The 18,803-nt window shown below is 39.0% G+C and overlaps 1 protein-coding gene across 2 annotated transcripts in view; it reads left to right on the top strand.

The window, feature by feature from the left end:
• KSR2 (kinase suppressor of ras 2) overlaps window positions 1-18,803 on the top strand; it is a 388,289-nt gene that overhangs the window by 201,314 nt on the left and 168,172 nt on the right. For both annotated transcript variants that reach the window (XM_075178524.1, XM_075178525.1), the window contains exon 5: window positions 9,840-10,018. In XM_075178524.1, the coding sequence (XP_075034625.1) occupies window positions 9,840-10,018 (179 nt within the window). The remainder of the gene's footprint in view (window positions 1-9,839; window positions 10,019-18,803) is intronic.

Genomic DNA, 18,803 nt, shown 5'->3' with positions numbered 1-18,803 from the left:
GCTAAAGAGGAGTGATTATTATTATTATTATTATCTTTGACTTATAAGGCGCCACAAAGGGTCCGCAGCGCCGTACATTACATATACAAAAAACATAACCAAGACACAACATGATACAAAAAATATATACAAACACAGGTGACCGGGTAAAGCAAATCAGATTATATCTGACAGATAGTGAAAGGGATGGTAGAAATCAGCGAGAAGAAGGCCGAAGCTTAATAAAACAGGGCTAGCGAAGCAGGCCAAGAGGTACAGAAGGTGAATGAGCAGTAGAAGAAGCACATAAGGAAAGGGCCTTGCTCATGAGAGCTAACAACCTAAAGGGAAGGGGGAGACACAAAAAGGGTGGTACTAACTGGGGGAGAGAGCCCAGGACAAGGAAGTTAGGAGGAGGACTGATTGACTTGAATAAAGAAATGAGTCTTAAGGGCACGCTTGAAGCCTAAGAGAGTAGATGCTAACCTGATGGAACGTGGAAGATCGTTCCACAGCAGGGGAGCAGCCCGGGCAAAGTCCTGAAGACGAGAGTGAGAGGAGGTGATCAGTGAAGTAGTGAGGCGGCGGTCACAGGCAGAGCGGAGTGATTAAATAATGTTGTTAAAAATGTGTGTCCCAGATTCTAAAACAGCTACGCAGCAATGCCAACTTCAACATGAACCTGGTTTACAGAAAGGCTTAAAGTATCAGCCCTACTTAATAGGTATAAATGACTATTACTTAACTTCTTTCCTTATACCAAGTTGATGATTCTGCAGTCCATCTAGACTTTTCTGCTCTTGCTTTAATAGTCCTTACTGCAATCTATGAATGTGGATTTACAATGCAAAACAAAAAAAAAACAAGCAAGCAAAGGAGATTAACATTAAAGATTTTTCAAGAATTTCTGAAGAAGGATTAAACTACATAACGTTGATGCTCACTTTCCCTTTCACAAAACCCTTCAACTATATAATTGAATTACCATATATAAGAAACATATTAAATTTGGCAAAATTTAGGCCACTGTTTATTTAAGAAATATTTTTGGTGGCAGAGAAAGCAACTGCGGGACAGCTCCAAGTGATGACCCGAACCAAACGAGTGGATGGTCAAATGGTCCCTGAATCCAGTAACCAAGGATGACCTCCTTTACTGTATGGCTGGCATTAAACCTGGCGTCAGAGTTACTACACCGCCTCTAGACTCACAATGATGTGTCCACAGGTAATAATGCGCAGGCAGCATTACTTTTTACAGTAACGCGGCAATTGAATTCCCCCCATAGAAAGAAGTTTTGCACTCAAACTTAAAAAGAACTAAAGTAAGATAAAACAAAGGCTTTGGTTCCCTCCTTAGGGCATGGACAAGATACCTGTGTTTTGCAGCAGTACTAATAATACTTTTGTTTGTCACACATTTCCTCTTATAAGGGTTGAGATACAACAGTAATAACTTCCACAGGTGGAGCTATATAAATGTTTTTATGATTTTACTCAGAAACTGATGTTTTCATTACCTGCAATTTTATACCAGTGCAAGAGTGATTTGTAAATCAATATTAGGTATGACTGGCAAATTTCTGCCCATGGGGCAAGACTCAACCCTGCAGGCTATTGGGAACATTTTAAAGGAAATAAAATGCAGTTGCCCAGTAACTCAGCCCAAGGTAGCCCACTATGGGACCGGCCCGAGGGGCACACCCCCCGCCCCCCAGCCCAGCCTGCCCCTATTGATATGGCTAGTGACATTGATAATTCTGGGGAGACACAGATCTTTTAAAAAAAAAAATCATTCATTGTGCAGACATCTCCTAAAGCAGGAGAAAAACAACTGATACATTTTTTCTGGATATTTAGAAATAGAATGTGAAAGATCGATCTCTCCCAGAGCTTATGATGGTCGGACTATGGAACTGGTGTGATGTTGCTACTTCTAAAAAGTTAACAGAATCCCAAATAGCCTGGAAATGAAAAAGCACCAATCTTTTGATAAGTTTGGTGCCGTGTTCGAAGAGCCTTGGAATGCTGTTTTAATAGACTGTCCTTTTAAATTGCTTGATCTTATGTTACACAGGGAAAAAGAACATTCTCTTCAAAATGCAGCCAGAATCAGTTGCTATCACAGTCTGCAAGCTGGACTACTAAAGCCCTAGTATTAGGTGTATTATCTAAGCATACTCACTGACTGATTATAGCCTTTCCCATTCACAGCATGTTAGAAGTTCTGAATTACATTTACATTTTGAAGAGTATTATACTGTTATAATATCTCTCATTTGAAAAGGAATCTTGCAAGAAATCATAGGTTTATATGTACGCCACAAGTATAGCCATGTAAATACTGCCAGAATGAACTTTCAGAGATTTAGGATGCTTTATGAGAATAGTGCATACTTGCCAACTTGAATGTTGCCCTCCAGGAGATCAAAGAGGGGAGGTGGGCTTACGATGATGGAGGGGGACGGAGCTCGGAGAATCTCATCATTTTGGTCCTGCCCACGGTGATGCAGTGATGCATCATTTTACCATGGGAGCAGGCCAAAATGACGGGGTTCTCTGGTAATCGCATCATGGAAGCTCTAAATCCTGCGACATGTCAGGCCGGCATGAGTGAGGCATAAGGAGCGGCGTGAAAGAAATATAAGCCATGCAGCCGCATTGATAATACAGCGACAGGGGGCAAGATGGGAGTGGGGGAGTCCGGGAGAAAAGTAATCAAGATGGGAAATAATGAGTGCAATGGATAATGGTTTTGGCGGTATCCTGAGAAAGGAAGGGCTGGATATGGGCGATATTCCGTAGTTGGAAGCGACAGGATAATATATATAGATATAGATCACATTTATATATAAATAATTCATAACAATTTACACTGATATAAGAAACTGTGTGTAATGGTGTGTGTACTGAAAACCTGAAAACCTTTTTTTTGTTAAACTCTTTGTTTAAAGAGAAATCAGCTGGAAGTTTACAAACATCATATTAAACATGAGAATATTAATATACAAGATGTCTCCTCTATGTTTTATGCATTATATCAATGGAGAAAGGAGAGGGAGGGAGGAGGAAAGAAGGAGAGGGGGTGGAGGGGAGTAAGAAAGGCACAAATACTACCAAAGATATTGCTAATAAGTATACATGGTACATAGCTAGGAATAACTAACCCATGTAGTTAAAAAACAGACAGATATCGCTCACCAACAGTGCACCGCACCCAACCTGGGTGGGTGGGAGACGTACTGGATAGACAGCTAAGACTTTCTAGTAAGTACCATGGGGCACACATCTTGTCGAAATTATGTGATGTATTGTGGAGGTAGTACATTATGCTGTCCATGCTTGCGACATGCCAAATGTAAGACCGTAGTTCCTGCATGGAAGGAGAATTAGGGTCTTTCCAATGCTTTGCTATTAAAGATATGAGAGATAAGCTTATTAGAAGGCACGCTCTCGTCAGGTATTGGGCGAGAGAGAAGGAATGACTAAGGGTCCTTATAAACTCTGTGTCAGTATAACAGTTAAATAAGTGCAAGGACCATATCCACAAAGGAACTATACGAGGGCAGGTCCACCATATATGTAGCACCATACCCCTCTGGCCACATTCCTGCCAGCAGGTCGGAGTGGCCGTGGGAAATATTCTAGACAGCTTGTCAGGGGTATCGTACCACCTATAGTACAATTTCTAGGCCGTTTCTTTAGTTAATGTAGAGAGAGCCCTTGGCAATTCCCTCCCTGACCTTCTCCCAGCAAGAGTCATCTGGAGGGGGTCCCAGGTCATTTTCCCATTCTCACTCATGCCGGCCTGATAATGTCAAAAGTGTATTCTATAAGCCAATTATAAATCCCAGACATCATCCCTTTGGTGAGTGAGGAATGTAGACACATATGCTCAAAGAAGGTAAGGAACGGAGATATTCAGGGCAGAACAAGGACATAGCGAAGTGTGGAACCTGGAAGTATTCAAAGAAAAGCGGGCGAAAAGGTTCAAACCTGCGATAAAGATCCGACATAGAAGCCCAAGTTCGATGGACCACCAGGTCCGAGACCACCCGTATTCCTGCACGTTTCCAATGTTTAAATTGCTGTGATGAGTTATCAGGAGGAAAGTGTGGATTGCCCCAGAGGGGAGTCAAAGGTGAAATAAGGGAGGACAATTTGTATTTGACCCGGCATGAGTCCCTATAAGGACAAACAACATTTGAGAGATTGGAGAGAGGAGGCCGCTGGTGGTCTGTCTATATTAGAGAGGTCCCAAAGTGAATGCAGGAAAGGGACCTCTATGAAGTGGGTCTCCAAGTCCACCCACACTATGGACTGGTAGGGGACATAAGTAACGCTACCTGAGTCAAATGGGATGGCAATCAGGGAATATACCTGAATCATATATCTTACGTGGTCATCTTTCTGGTACAAGAAGGACACACTTTGAAGCAATGAGTGTGGTTTCAGAACTAGATGAATACACAATTTGCCTGACATAAAATATAAGAGTATTTTCCTAACCATGTAGAGGATAAAAGAAGGGAAACCTCACTTTATATTTAATTTGTTTTTTAATTGTGTCTTTGTTACTTTTTTCTATCTTCGGGCACCAGTCTATATTTAAGTTAGTCAGGGGATTGATATTTTGCATAGGAAGGTTTGTTGGGAATTTGTGAGATGTAGAGTGTTGATAATTTGACCAATAATAATAAAGTGTGGAATTTTGGTAGTGAATTAGCTTAGTGTTGGAATTAGAGGAGTGTCCTGAATGTCTGCATACTGCATTCGTTTTTCTGTAATATCAATGCGAGACCACCCCCACACAATTTAAGCTGTAGGAAACAGGAGGCCAATACAATAAGAAATAGGGTAATTATTTTAGGCTAGGATTAGTTTCCTTTGTGGGTATATGTTTCTATTTTCTGTATGAGTAAACCTGTGTGTGAAGACAAAAAAGGGAAACACAGTTAAACAAGAAAACTTTACCATGCAAACATTGGGTTCATGGACAAGAAATGTAAGAATTGTTAGAGAAGAATCATTAGAAGACACAGACGAGGTTACAGGTCATCCCTCTCACATTCACGAGAAGGTACTAATCATATATTATTTGCTTTAAGGGATGATACAGCAATCAGTGGTTTGAAATAATTTTATTTCCCGCAGTAGTCCAAATGAAAATGCAAATTAAGTAACTTGATATAATGTAGTTGCAGTGCTAGTGACTTAACAACTAATGGAGGGGTCTACATGTAAGCAGCCAATCAGAATCAGCTACATAGTGCTGCTGATAGTCATCATCATCATCATTGCATATCATTGCACCCGTCCTGCTGTATCTGCAAGAGATACACCTCCTGAGACTTGCATCTGCTGTTACGGACATGTCCAATTATGTCACAGTTCCATAAACATGCCTATACTGCACTCAACCTACATTTTCTCACCCCTGCCTCCCACGTTTCACCACTCTTGGCATAAGGAGATCAAGTCAAGAGATCAAGAGCAAGTCCAAAGGTCTACTTATGTATGTAGGTATATGCATTTTCTGTGCACATAAAATAAAATAGGCATACGTCCAACTCGAAATGAGCCCCATTAATGTTTAAACAACAGAATAGGTCACATAACCAAGTTGTAAAATGTAGCTTTACAAGATTTATGTATAATGAGCCCTATTAGTGTGTAATTAGTTTGGTGAGATCTTGAAACAACTTACTGATAAAACTACCTACAGCCACCTTTCTGGAGATTCAGCTGTAGGTGGTCAAGTTGAATTAAAAACAACTTAATTTGGTACTGTCAGCTGGGATTTTAAAACAAACTGAGTTTGCACATGTTCTAGAGATTTTGAGTGAAGTATCTTGGTTGCTAAATTGCAGAGCGATCATATGGATGTATTCCGCTATTCCCCATCAATTCATTTTACAGACAATAAAGCATTTTTTTGGTTAATTATTCTAAATTATCCACTTTACATGCTGTTTTTTGTAAGCTACACATTTATTGCTAACACATATTTAGCACTGTTTTATTATGCTTTTTCCAGGTTTGGCACAGCAATGAATGCCAGATTTGCTCCTCTGTACCCTAATCTATACATGGCTTGGTGGAGTCATGTTGCAGCTTTGGTGAGGGCAACCATTGAACGGCTAATATTATCACTGATTCATAGATTTCATTGTTATCTGGGGTGGCAATTTGGATGACCAGGTTGCTTTTAAAAAAAACATTTAAATTTAAAATTTGCCATGGATACATATGAGCATATAATTCACGCTTTGTGTTTGACCTCATATGGAGATGTAATGGCAGGTATTCAATCTACCATCTTTAGAAAAGAAACAGCCAGTTACAGCATTTCTTAGAACTGACAGTTTCCACCCCATTGCAGTAATGAAGAGCTCCTGAGGGTCAATTGCTGAGACTTCAAAAGGGGTTGTTCTTGTTGGGGCAATTTTGCTTGACACTTGGGAAATGTATAACCGATTTTGGGACAGACGTTACAAACAAGGTGGCATAATGCTATAATTACAGCAGCCAGTAAAAGCAAAGGACAAAAAAAATTCATAGAAAAACAAGTTCTTGGGGTTCAGACATATGACTAATTGTCCATATTTTTTACATCATAGAGTGTAGAACACATTTAAGTCAAAGTAAATTTTTCTAAAAAAAGTCAAATATTCATTGGAATATAATTTAATTTGAGTTTTTTTGAAGAGGATACTGTCCAGTATTTCAAGTAGAGATGACTATAGCCAAATGAGGAATGAGATGGAAGTAAAGTTATAGACAGTGCTGTTTTGGCACAGTTCTCTTTCTTGGTAGAACACATCTTGAAATGGCAAAAATCTGATCTGACTGGCAGCACCGGATTTCCCATTGTGGAATTTCCTAATATGATGAATATTGTTAGAAAACTTGCCAATTACCTGTAATCCTGATGGATAGCAAAATCTACAGTATTAATGACAGTGAAAGAAGCTATTAAATGAACTTTTAGAAAAGGGTATATTGATTTATCATGGCTGATGAGGCATTTGCCTCCACGATTAACTCTTGCATTGTCTACAAGCTAGGTCTTTGGTCTTTTTGGCTCATGGATTGTAGTTTGATGCTATGTTGTGAACTAAATTTATTTTTATTGTAACAACTGCTGTCAAAGTCATATAGCAACTGTTGGCATAAGAGTTTTGCTGTGCACACTGTAACTACCCTACCATGACTATGCCTGTAGCTGTACAGCAGTTAGCTGAGACAAGTAATAAAGTAAATTATTTTTAATAAATGTATTTACTCATTATTTGTTGGTATATTGTAAATTAATCCTGTAAATTATAAGGTTATTGGAAGTCACAAAGGATTTCCCTGACCATATAAAGGGATAATGCCGTAAGTCACGGAAATGCACATGTGTTCCTAATAAACACTGATTACAGGAAGGAATATACATTTGTTTGCATCCAAACATTACACATGTATTCGATGCTATGGACATAGCAATCAGCATGTAATAGTCTAGTGACCGCCACACAGAGGAGATTGATGACTAAGGCAAATGTTTTTAGCATGTACCTTTGTTTTAAAAGTATCATAAATGAAGCATTTACATTTTCATATTATAGACTGAATATCTAATCCCTAGATTTCCACTTTTCCCCATTCAATTATCTCTAGAAACAATATTAATTTGCACTGTTATATAGTAAACACTGTTTAATATGCTCTGATACTATACAAATAGCAGTAAAATGATACCAAGCTTGTAATGTAGTCTATTGAGATACAAGCACACAGAGTAAGTAACACCTGGAAATTAAACAGGTTCCCGTAACATAAAAAAAGAACAAACTATTGACATAAGAGATTTACATTAATCTGAAACAAAGCTCTATGACCGCCGTACTGTTACATTTTAAATATGTTGGTGTTTTTTTATTGCCAACTGGAACGCGAACTTTGAATAGTGAACTTCAAACATAGTAGATCAAAAATAAAAGTAAAAATGCTTTTTTAATAATGAAAAATATTATTTAAGTAGTGTTTCAGAAAGTAAAAGTTAACAACACTTATTTGAAAACAAACACAAACAGCGGATGGCGAACCTCAAATGCAAACTTCGAATCAAGGTCTATTGATGACTTTACAGCAAACTTGTCTGGTTCCTTTGAACTAATAAATTCCAATTGAATTTTGAATTGGTTCATAATTTTCACATTTACATGAAGAGTCTGTGTAACGTAGGAGGGGAAGTCATGTGTTGTCCTTTGCATACATGCAGCCCTCTCCACCGGTATGTGGTCGAAAGCTAGACATTAATTTGTTTGATGTTCAGGAAGTGGTCAAATTATGTTGACAATTCGAATGTCAGCAGTATTATGAGGTCGGCAACTGAAATGTAGACAGTATTATTAGGTTGACAATTCAAATGTAGACAGTATTATGTGGTTGGGGTTAGGGATAGGGTTAGGAGTAGGGTTAGGCTTATGTTTAGGGTTAGAGATATTATTGTTGACCTAATAATACTGTCTACATTTGAATTGTTGACCTAATAATACCGTCTACATCAGAATTGTCGACCTAATAATACTGTCGATGTTAGTATTGTGAACTTTCCAACCCTGTTGATATTATGGTGTTGACCATATAAATGTTGATCATGTAACAGTTGAACCTACATATCACAGCCCTCTCCACCACATAACATATTCAGAGTGGCAATCCTCTCCCTCTAAAGACAGAACATTCTTCAGTAGCGAATACAGTTAGATACACCCTGCTACAGAGTATCTAGCAATTGGAGCCATACTCTTTAATTTGGTGGGATTTGGAAATTACACAAATGTGAGTTTATGCTTTTGTCACAAATCGGCAACTGTATATTTGAGCGTCAAAATATGCCTTTTTTTATTGAATCAGTTTCATAGGGAAACCAAAGCACCACATTTACATTTTCATATATGCAAGTAAAATACATTACTTAGTATTTGCTGTGACATTTTAATGCTGCTTTATTCAGAAGTTAAAGGTATTGTCATTCCTCAACTCTAAAATTACACATACGCATCGCAGGTCTGCCATTGCAGTGTATATGGTCACAAAAGATTTCCATTACTAATTAACTTCTGAATGGGATTGTTCAGATGGTATCTGAGGCAGCAGGTTTGACTATATATGCAGCCATTGTTAAACTGCGCTAACCACCCATCCTGTGATCCGGCCCTTTGACCTGAGAGGTCTGGTTTTTCAGATTTGCCCATTAAATGATTGTACATGTATGGATAAACATAACCAAGTGATTGGATCACCATGTTTATAGGCACCATAACTTACAGTGGTACATATACAGAACCAAATGCTGAGTGACATTAGCATTACATTTCAGTTATGCTTGCTGTGATATCACTACAATTCCCCTCTATATGACTCCAATAATCTGCAGTTGGTATACAACATATCTGTCACCTAGGACACTGGAAATTGTAGCATTACACTGGCAGAGAGTGATGGAAGATAAAGAAGCACTACCCTCCTAAGTAATGGCAGCTTTCTGCAAAGCGTATAACATACATGGAAGGGTTGTTGGGGGCATTTGATACAGTTTTAACACATGACTTATTGTATGTATATTATTTAGCTAATTTACATTTAGGCTTTGAAATAAATGTATGTCTTGAAGTGACTTTATTTGCTATTTGAAAAAAATCGTTTTTTACATCCATTTTTATAAAACATTTGTGTGGTTTGTTATTAATAATTCTAAGCTTGCTTCTAATTAACAGTTCCCTCTAGCTTTTACTAATACGTAAACTAACATTACATGTACTTATTTCCTTTTCTTTCCTTTTATTTTTCCCTCTGTCTTTCTCCCAGAACAAAGAAAAAGAACAAGCCTTTGAACCTCAAGATTCACAACAGCGTGGGCAGCTGTGAGAATATCCCATCGCAGCGCTCACCTCTTCTGTCTGAGCGCTCCCTACGTTCTTTCTTTGTGGGCTACCCATCTTTTCTCCCTTCTACTCCCCCTGTTCATACTGAACCTTCTTCTGCAAGTAAGTCTGCTTTATAACCAACCAAAGGGAGTTTTCAATTTTGAGGTCAATATGTAAGAAGGCATATCTTTATCATATATGCCCTGTGACTTGTGTACAAGTCTGTATTAAATAGACTCCATGGTCCTGATTCATTACGAAAAGTAAAGCAAAAAAAATTGGTAACTTTGCAACTTGGCAAAACCATGTTGCATTGGAGGAGGATGTAAATTTAAATGTAATGGTAGAATTATATTTGAAGTAGGACAATTCCTAGACCAACTTTAAATTTCAGTGTACAAATAAGCTATCAAGTATTTATGTGCTACATGAATAAACAGCCAGTATTTATCTTATGTGCAAAATAATAAAGTTATTTGCACCCCTTGCAATGTAACATGGTTTGTCCAGGAGAAAAGTTACTATTTTTTTTTTACCTTACTTTCCTTAATATCTACATATCTACCTTACTTTCCTTAATATCTACATAGTGCATGGTTTTGGTTGAGCCTTAGTCCACCAGAATATCACAATAGATCTTTGTTCTCAATGTGCTATGTTCCTTGGGTTTCTGTGTACTAGACACTTACCGATCTTTTCCCATGTATGTAATATGGTAACTGAGGCAGTTTTCTAAGTTTTTCTGTCATTGTGTTGCATCCGTACACTACACAGACATTTTTTCATACACTTTTGCTTGCAGCAGCATTGACAAAACAAATGGCCTGATTCACTAAGGAACTTAAATTAAGAAGTTTCTTATTTAAGTCTCCTGGACAAAACCATGTTACAATTCAAGGGGCGAAAATTAGTATTCTGTTTTGCACATAAGTTAAATACTGACTGTTTGTTCATGTAGCACACAAATATCAACTTTAAATTTCAGTGTACAAATAAGCTATCAAGTATTTGTGTGCTATATAATGACAAAAAATATTATATATTGAAATGCATCATTCATGTTGACAAAGAGGAAGCAGCCATTTTGTGGGCTGAGCCAACATTCATGACAATGCCGCCTGTTCATGCACTGTTCATGCACTAAAACCCTGTGACATCCCTCATGCAACGTGTCATGTAAGTTATGTGTAATGGACTTATGACCGTTGAACATTATACATGGACCATAAAAGTGTCATTCGGAGTTGAAAGAACTTCCAGTTTCTCAGATGCCTGCTTGTAACTAAAATTAGAAAATCCCTTACAAGTCTTCCAAACCTCTGTCTATAGCTGACCAGCCAAAAGGTTGGCTACTCTCATTGTTTTCATTAGCATGCCTGGCTGTCACAATATACACGAAGGGTACCTGCTAACGTTGTTGCAGCTCGAGTAGAAGGTGCGGAGTCTAAAGCACCCCCTGGTCTTCTCCCAGAACCCCCGCAAGGAGCTATGGGTTTTGCGGCAGGAGACGTGTAGGTCATGGTCCTTTACTGAGCCGTATAGCAAGGTACAAGAGTGATTAGGGGAGCCAGTTCGGTAACGTGCTAACAATGGAGGTACACGGGGAGGAATCCAGGAGAGTAGTCAGGCAAGCCGGGTTGGTAACTTTCAAAGGTAAACAATGCACAGGGAGAATCCAAATAGAGAGGTCAGACAAGCTGGGTCAGCAGGCAACACAGGAGAGCAGGAGTAGTCAGGACTAGCCAAGAAACAACGCTGGAGCAGGATTGACCTAACACTCTTGCATCAGCATGATGTCAGTCAGACTTAAATACTGCAGGCAGCCAATAGGGATGCCGGTGGCGTGATGTCATAGTCCGCCGGCGATCTGAGTTGCATCCCGTTGCCTGGCAACAGGACGCGCATGTGCAATAGAGTCAGTGGTCTGGCCGGAAGTATCACATCTGGTTGCCTGGCTACCAGACTTGGTGTGGGCAGGGACAGGCCGCCGTCCTGAAGGAGCGGAGGGGCGGCGCCTGACACTGGCTAACATGACAGTATGGTACCTTTTTAACTTAAATACAGTTTTTCTTTTGTCTTGAACTGGTCCTCCTTTCTCAAGCACTGTTTACAGAAATATATGTACAGATTATCTCGGCTTTCATTGCTGTTCATTACAGCTCATCACATATATCCCTTTAGCCAATGTCTAGGTATTATATGCAGTGAGCATCAATGTGCGGAGTAATCCACTCCTATGTAACACCACAGCAAATTTATTTCCCTTTTTGGTATAACCTATAGCTTTAAGGCTGCATAGAAGTATATACCGCAAATACAAAACATAAAAGGTTTATCAGTTTTCTCTGGCTGTATAAATTTTTATAGTTCACTACAAGTATCACATATTAATAATTATATATTTTGTATGGACATTCTCTACTATTCCACACTTGCTGGCATTCACCTTTGAAATGTAGGCATGCTGCATTTCAATCCCCTCTCTCAGGTGCAGATGTTTTTAAAACCTCATTCGCTAGACATTTACACGTGTATCCTTTATGTAATCTGACAAAGTGGGGTGCACAGAATACAAGATGTTTTTGTAGAGTTTAGAAAAGCCTCAGGACTGTGGTTAATATGTACATTTGAGGAAAAATCCACACTCCCATTTAATGTCAAGGAGACATCTGAAACTGCTTTGCTTCAGTGGTTTATGTAAGACATCTTAACAAAATGCACAGAACGTCTGACACTATCAAATCAAATGATTGAAAGGAACACTTTAAATGTGGCTGTTGGAGTTGCACCTGCACAGTGTCTGAAACAAGCCTCTGGCTTGTGCATAGAGAGGTGTGTGGGAAGAGTGCATTCATGTAATACCTATTATGACTGGCAATATAGGACTTTGATGTGCTCCCACTCTAACAGTGATTCATAATGAGATTGACATGTTGGCTCCATACAATTAAACGGTTCAGCTACCTAGAGTCTTAAGTGTAGCCTTAACGCCCACATCAGAAACAAACATACAGTACAGAGGACTAAGATGAATGATAAAGTCTCAAGCTCCTGTATTAGGTATAATTAAAAATACCTTCTTCCTAGAATCAATGGCTTCCAATTCACTGGTTAGGACATCTTCAGGAAAAAATATGATACATCCATCCTTCATTTTCAGAAAAAGTAACATCTAATTTTAGTCTATCTATATTTATAAGAGTTTGGTTAACATGAAAACTGGTAGCAGGGCACAGGAAAATGGTTGCTATTAAGCTTGAGAAGGGCCTTTCATAAGAATTATGGCACCTTGACAAATTTTGATCCTGGGCCCACTCAGTGGTGGATCCAGGGGAGGGGGGGGGGGGGCGATTAGGGCAATCACCCCCTTCCCCTGAGCAGGAAAAACATACCTTTAAATTGCAGCCAAGACGCCGCTCAAAATGACAGAAGGGGCCGCTCGGTCAGACCGCTATTAGGGCCGGGGGGTAGGCCGGCGGCCACCCCCCGGGTGCAATATAGCGCATTTTCACCGGCGTCCGCATCTGATGACATCAGATGCGGGCGCGTCAGCACACAAGCGGCCGCATCACATGACAGGGGATGCGGCCGCGTCATCAATGACGCGTCCGCATCCCGTTTCATGCAATGCGGCCGCCTATGTGCCCCCCGTGCTTCCCTCTCCCAGCCCGCGCCTGAGCATGGTGAGAGCATCCAAACTCCATCTGGATAGATAGTGCCCTGGTCAGAAAGGAATCCATTACCCCAGCTAACTGCTGTCTAACTATCTGTTCTAACATGTGCGTTCCGTTTGCTTTATTAAAAATAATTAAAACTTAAAAGTGTGGGTTTCACTTGTTGTGAAGACACATAATGGAAAACAAATTATTAGGACAAGCCATTGTTTTGGACAATATAGTATCATGAAAAACTCCTAACAATTGTTTTTTAAGTTTTCAGCCCGACTTTAGATCATTTTCTATGGTCAAGGAATAGACAAACAAAACCCCTAGCATGCATTGCTAGTTATCCTGTGTAAGTTCTGTGTAAGTTTAATAGGACATTAGTACTGATATATTTTAGCCAAGCAAGAAAAGCTACCTCTGAACTTTGATTGCGCTAGAAATGTCTGGCAAAATACTTGACACTTATACGTAAAGAGAACTATACTTACCTATGACTTATTATGTTTTTTTACTTAGAGCCTAGTGTACTATCCAAATGTGAAAATGTTTCTCTATGTTCTCATCAGCTTTGGACAGAGAGCATGGAATAACCTGACACCACATATGCAAATACGGTAACTTGGCATGAGTGTTGTTCCGGATAGGGATCTTAATGCACTAATCCTTCTTACATCACAGTTTATGCATTAGGGAAGCTAAAATAAACACCCGGGAGTGAATATATAGTAATATGTGTAAGAGTCTCACACCTAGTCACTGCATTTGCATGTAGTGTGCACTGTTTTTCTGTGCTCAATCCAGAGGCGGAACTAGCCGCAGTGTAGGGAGGTGGGGAGAAGGGAATGGGGGCCCACAGCTCGCTTGTTCCTTGTGCAGTGGCCCTCATTAGTTCCATGGGCCCCAGTGCACAGCACCTGCTGCACCAATGGTAGTTCTGCCACTGGCTCAAGCCCTTGCGGAAGGAGCATGGAAAAGCTTCTTTTTCACCTACATAGTGCACTAGATAAAACATTCTAGATCAAAAGTGACAAGTACTCTTTAATCAGTTTTTGATATATTTTAGATATACTTTTATAGTGTATACTAAACGTTGGGCTAACAGTCTTAGATTTAGCATATTTATTTGATCTTCACTGCATAACATGCAATAATAAAAATATTTAAATTAATTAAATTTATACTGCTTAGAAATAATAAATAAAAATATAATAAAAACAGTGTGACTTAGGACAGGGAGCTTAATTCTATGTTCAATATCTGTGTTATTGATTGTTGCTGCTGGTTGTAATCCAGGAGCATTTGTTTGTAGTTCTTCCAGGCTGTTTTCATAATTGGGCAAAGTTCCATGATACAAAGTTTGGCTTTTGTTTTGCCATTTCATGGTATACTGTATACATTTGGATTTCTAAGAAGGTATAATATATAAATAGAGCTGGGACAACAACTGTCCACTCATTCTACTGTCTGGGGTGTTTGGGGTAGCGCCATGTGCCAATCTCTGGGACCTCACTTCTCTTTCTTGTGAAGGGGGCAGGGTCTGATTAAGTGAGTTGCATCATGTTGTCCCCCTGAGCACTTGCCTGTTGGGTTTTTTGGACTTGCCCATTGGGCTCATCTCACATAATATCGGATCACATTAACGGAAGTGTTAAATATACAGAAAAATAAATACATTGCTGAGAAATTTTTGCTTTAAAGGATAACTCCATTTTCAGGAAATGCTACATGTAAAAAATGATTTATCATTACACAGCTCACCATAGTCAGTTCTACCATACACACATTATAAAGTTAGAGTGACACTACTAAAAGAGGGGAATGTTTATGTTTAATAGTTATTATAGGTATGTTAGTGCTGACATCACACCAATCACATTAAATATGCTGCAATAAATCCAATTAAAATGTTTTAAAACAAAAATATTTTTAGACTGATGTCAGCACACTTTGTGTTAAAGTTGATGCTGCAAGTTTTCAGGCTCTAAAGGGAAAATTCAATCCCACCCGAAGTACTGCTGCGCTAACACTATTACCATTATTACGGTAATAATCCGCGTAACTATCGTTATTACGGTAGTTCTAACGCCGTCTTTTTGCTCGCAGCTCAGGGAGCCGGGTTAATATTACCGTAATAGTGGTAATATCTTTAACACGGCGGTACTTCGGGGGGAATTGAATTCCCCCCCTAAGCATGCTGACCAGTAGACTGCAAGAAGATCTGAAGGTCACTCATAATTGTTGCTTTCAATGTAATCATTCTGAATCTTTAAATTATGCTGTCTACAGGCAGATCTGTGTTTGTGTGTATCTATATATATATATATATATATATATATATATATATATATATATATATGCATATATACACATATATGCATATATACATATATATATAATTATGGTTATCAGATATCAAATTGTACCACTGTCTTGAACCAGACAACATTCTCTCTTCCTCACTACAAATGCTGCTGAAAACATTTTGCTACTCATTCATATTCCTGCTATGTAATTAGCGTTTGTGATGATAGATGTATATGTATATATAGCCTCAGAGAGGATATATCCCACTCCCTGTGGCCCTGCCAGCCTAGATCTCCATCAGCAATTTAATATAATCAGCATCACTGTCGTCACTTGTGTCATGGGTAGGTTCTGTGTTGTGCTATGGGATGTCAGCCTGCTCTGTTGAAATCCTAGCTATCCAAAAATGCAGGAAAAACAGAATTTGCTAGAACCCTTTGTTGCCAGAGGGAGCTTGAATAGATTATTATGTGGCATTAGTTTCAAGTGAATTGGCATATGTGTCAATATTCCATCTACTTCCTCATTCATCTTCAAGAGCAAACAAAAATATGAGTCAGTTTTATTTACGTGCTATATTGCTTTATAACTCGGGGTTAATTAGGAAAATGTACCCCAAATACCAATATAAATTTAATCTATGGATATGGAACCTCTTATCCAGAATGCTCAAGACATAAAGGTCCTATTTAAAATGTTTGGATTTTTGCCCCATTAAGTATCATCTGTCATCTCAGCAGATGACTTAACGGCGCAATTCACTAGAAAAGTCATGTTGGAAGAGCGCATCTCATAGGAGGCTATCCCGACGATTACTCAAATGAAGTCTCCGGGTTCTGACCCAGAGTCTTTACTGCGCATCTTAGGGTTGAATAGGTGCAGATGGCAGTTGCGTTAAACAGCGCAGGGGAAAGCAGCAAGGCTGCCGGAGAGGGATCCTGCAAATCTCTCCCCATAGGATTGAATGGCTAACACCACTTTCAGATGGCGTTAGCCATTGGAGTCAAGCTCCGAAAAGCTAAGCTTGATAAATTTGTCTGCACTGCAGTCCCCATTTAGTATTATGACGACGGCTGTATTGTGCAGTACTTTGCCTAATGCAGGAGATATCTCTGGTATCTTCTGTGTTAGGCTTTTCGTAAAATTAAAACTTTACTCAAAAATGTTTAAACCATGCAGAAAAAGCTGTTTCCTTATGGTTTAGGGCTTGATAAATAGGCCCCCTTAGTCTTCCATATTTTCATATAAATGCGTTTAAAAATTACCCCCATACTTCCCCTGGCTCCTTCCATTGTTTGCACTGCTTACAGGATGTCTCGGTATATACCCCTTTTCAGCTAGTTTTTGAATACTATGACAGGTTTGTTTCCTTTTTTGTTTGCCAATGAACGTTATTATTTTTCCTTTGCAAGTTGGTTAAGAATCTATAAATTTGACTTGTATGGTGAAACACTTGGTGCCTGTATGTTTGAAACAATCACCAAATTATTCTAGTTCTCTCTCTGAATTTGCTATTCTTCTGTAAGAGTTTCTGAGAAAATGATTATTGGTGATAATTGGGAGCAGAGACTATTGTTAGCCATAGGTCCGATGCATATATATGGTTGTTTAGTTGATAGCTGTTATTGCTACTGTTCTATAACCTCACTAAATGTTTTATCACTGATCACCTACCCTGCTTATCTGGTCCCAAAGTAGATAGTAAACGCTGTCTGTGGCATCGTTTCAGATTTCATTCTTTGTGACACTGGCAAATGAGACAGCAGCGTAGGTATATACCTGCTCCAGAGTCTGCTCCTAAGAGAAAATCAGGGACATCAGTTTATTCCTATATGGCCTATTACTTCTTTCAGAAAACTGATGACTTTCATGAAGCTCTTATATCCCATTGTCTCAACGTGTGTTGCATGTTGATCGCAGTGACCCTTTTTCAAAGCTGAGCACAATACTGCATTGCAGATTTTCTTGATATGTTTTGAGCAAACTGAAAATTCAGAAGGATTTCAAAATTTTAACTAATTTATTTCACCTACACAAGGATTCACTACCCTGCTTTCTCGTATGTTAGTGCTTTCATAACTAGTACTATTCTAATTGCCTACTGTGTCATACTACCATTTCCTACAATACGGTTATCAAATTAATTTAGATCCAATCTTCTGTAGAGAGAACAATACTGCAACAATAATACAGGAACATACAATGAAACTGAAGGTGAGAGGGCCAAGCCCGGATTATTATTTTATGCCCTCACATTACCACCTTCTCTTACCCAATCACTTCACCCCTACTTAAAATTATCTCGCCATGGTTCTATATATATATATAGATATAATATATTGATAATAAACTATTAATATGAAGAATGAAAAACATACAACTTCGCTACTCTAGGCTCTGGTCTCTTACAAATCATAGCCTAGAGAGAGCATGTCGGGGTACCGAGGCTTGGTGCCCGTTTGATAATCCTCCGATAACCTGATTTCCCAATAACAGCAATCTGCCTGTCGACTGGAGAGTGTGAAATGAGACTCAGACACGTGGTTAAGTATTAGAGTCAGCTTTGGCTGCTTTCCAGCCCTGCTTGTTTATATATAGATACACAGAATTAGGCTGTTGTCCAATAAATTTAAAGCATAGCTTAGCAGATGCTAAAGTCCATATATGGTAATAAAGGTGAGTTTTCCTTATCTAGCTTAGATGAATGATCTAGGTGTTGGCTTCTTGCAGTCTTCAGATTGTATGGTAATGAAGGTGGGTTTCCTTACTTGACACCTCGATGACTGATCTAGGCGTTGGCTTTAGATTCCAGCAAACATAAATATATCTGGGGGTAAATGTATGAACATGCAGGTTCTTTAACACCTGCGTGTTCGGCGATTAAATTTCAAGCGGCGCTGCATTGTAAAGGGAAACTTCCCTTTACAATGCAGCGC

Source organism: Mixophyes fleayi, chromosome 1, assembly GCF_038048845.1.
Source record: "Mixophyes fleayi isolate aMixFle1 chromosome 1, aMixFle1.hap1, whole genome shotgun sequence".
NCBI classification, from domain to species: Eukaryota; Metazoa; Chordata; class Amphibia; order Anura; family Limnodynastidae; genus Mixophyes; species Mixophyes fleayi.
The sequence above is the reverse complement of the archived record's forward strand: the minus strand, read 5'-3'. Positions and strand labels throughout refer to the sequence as shown.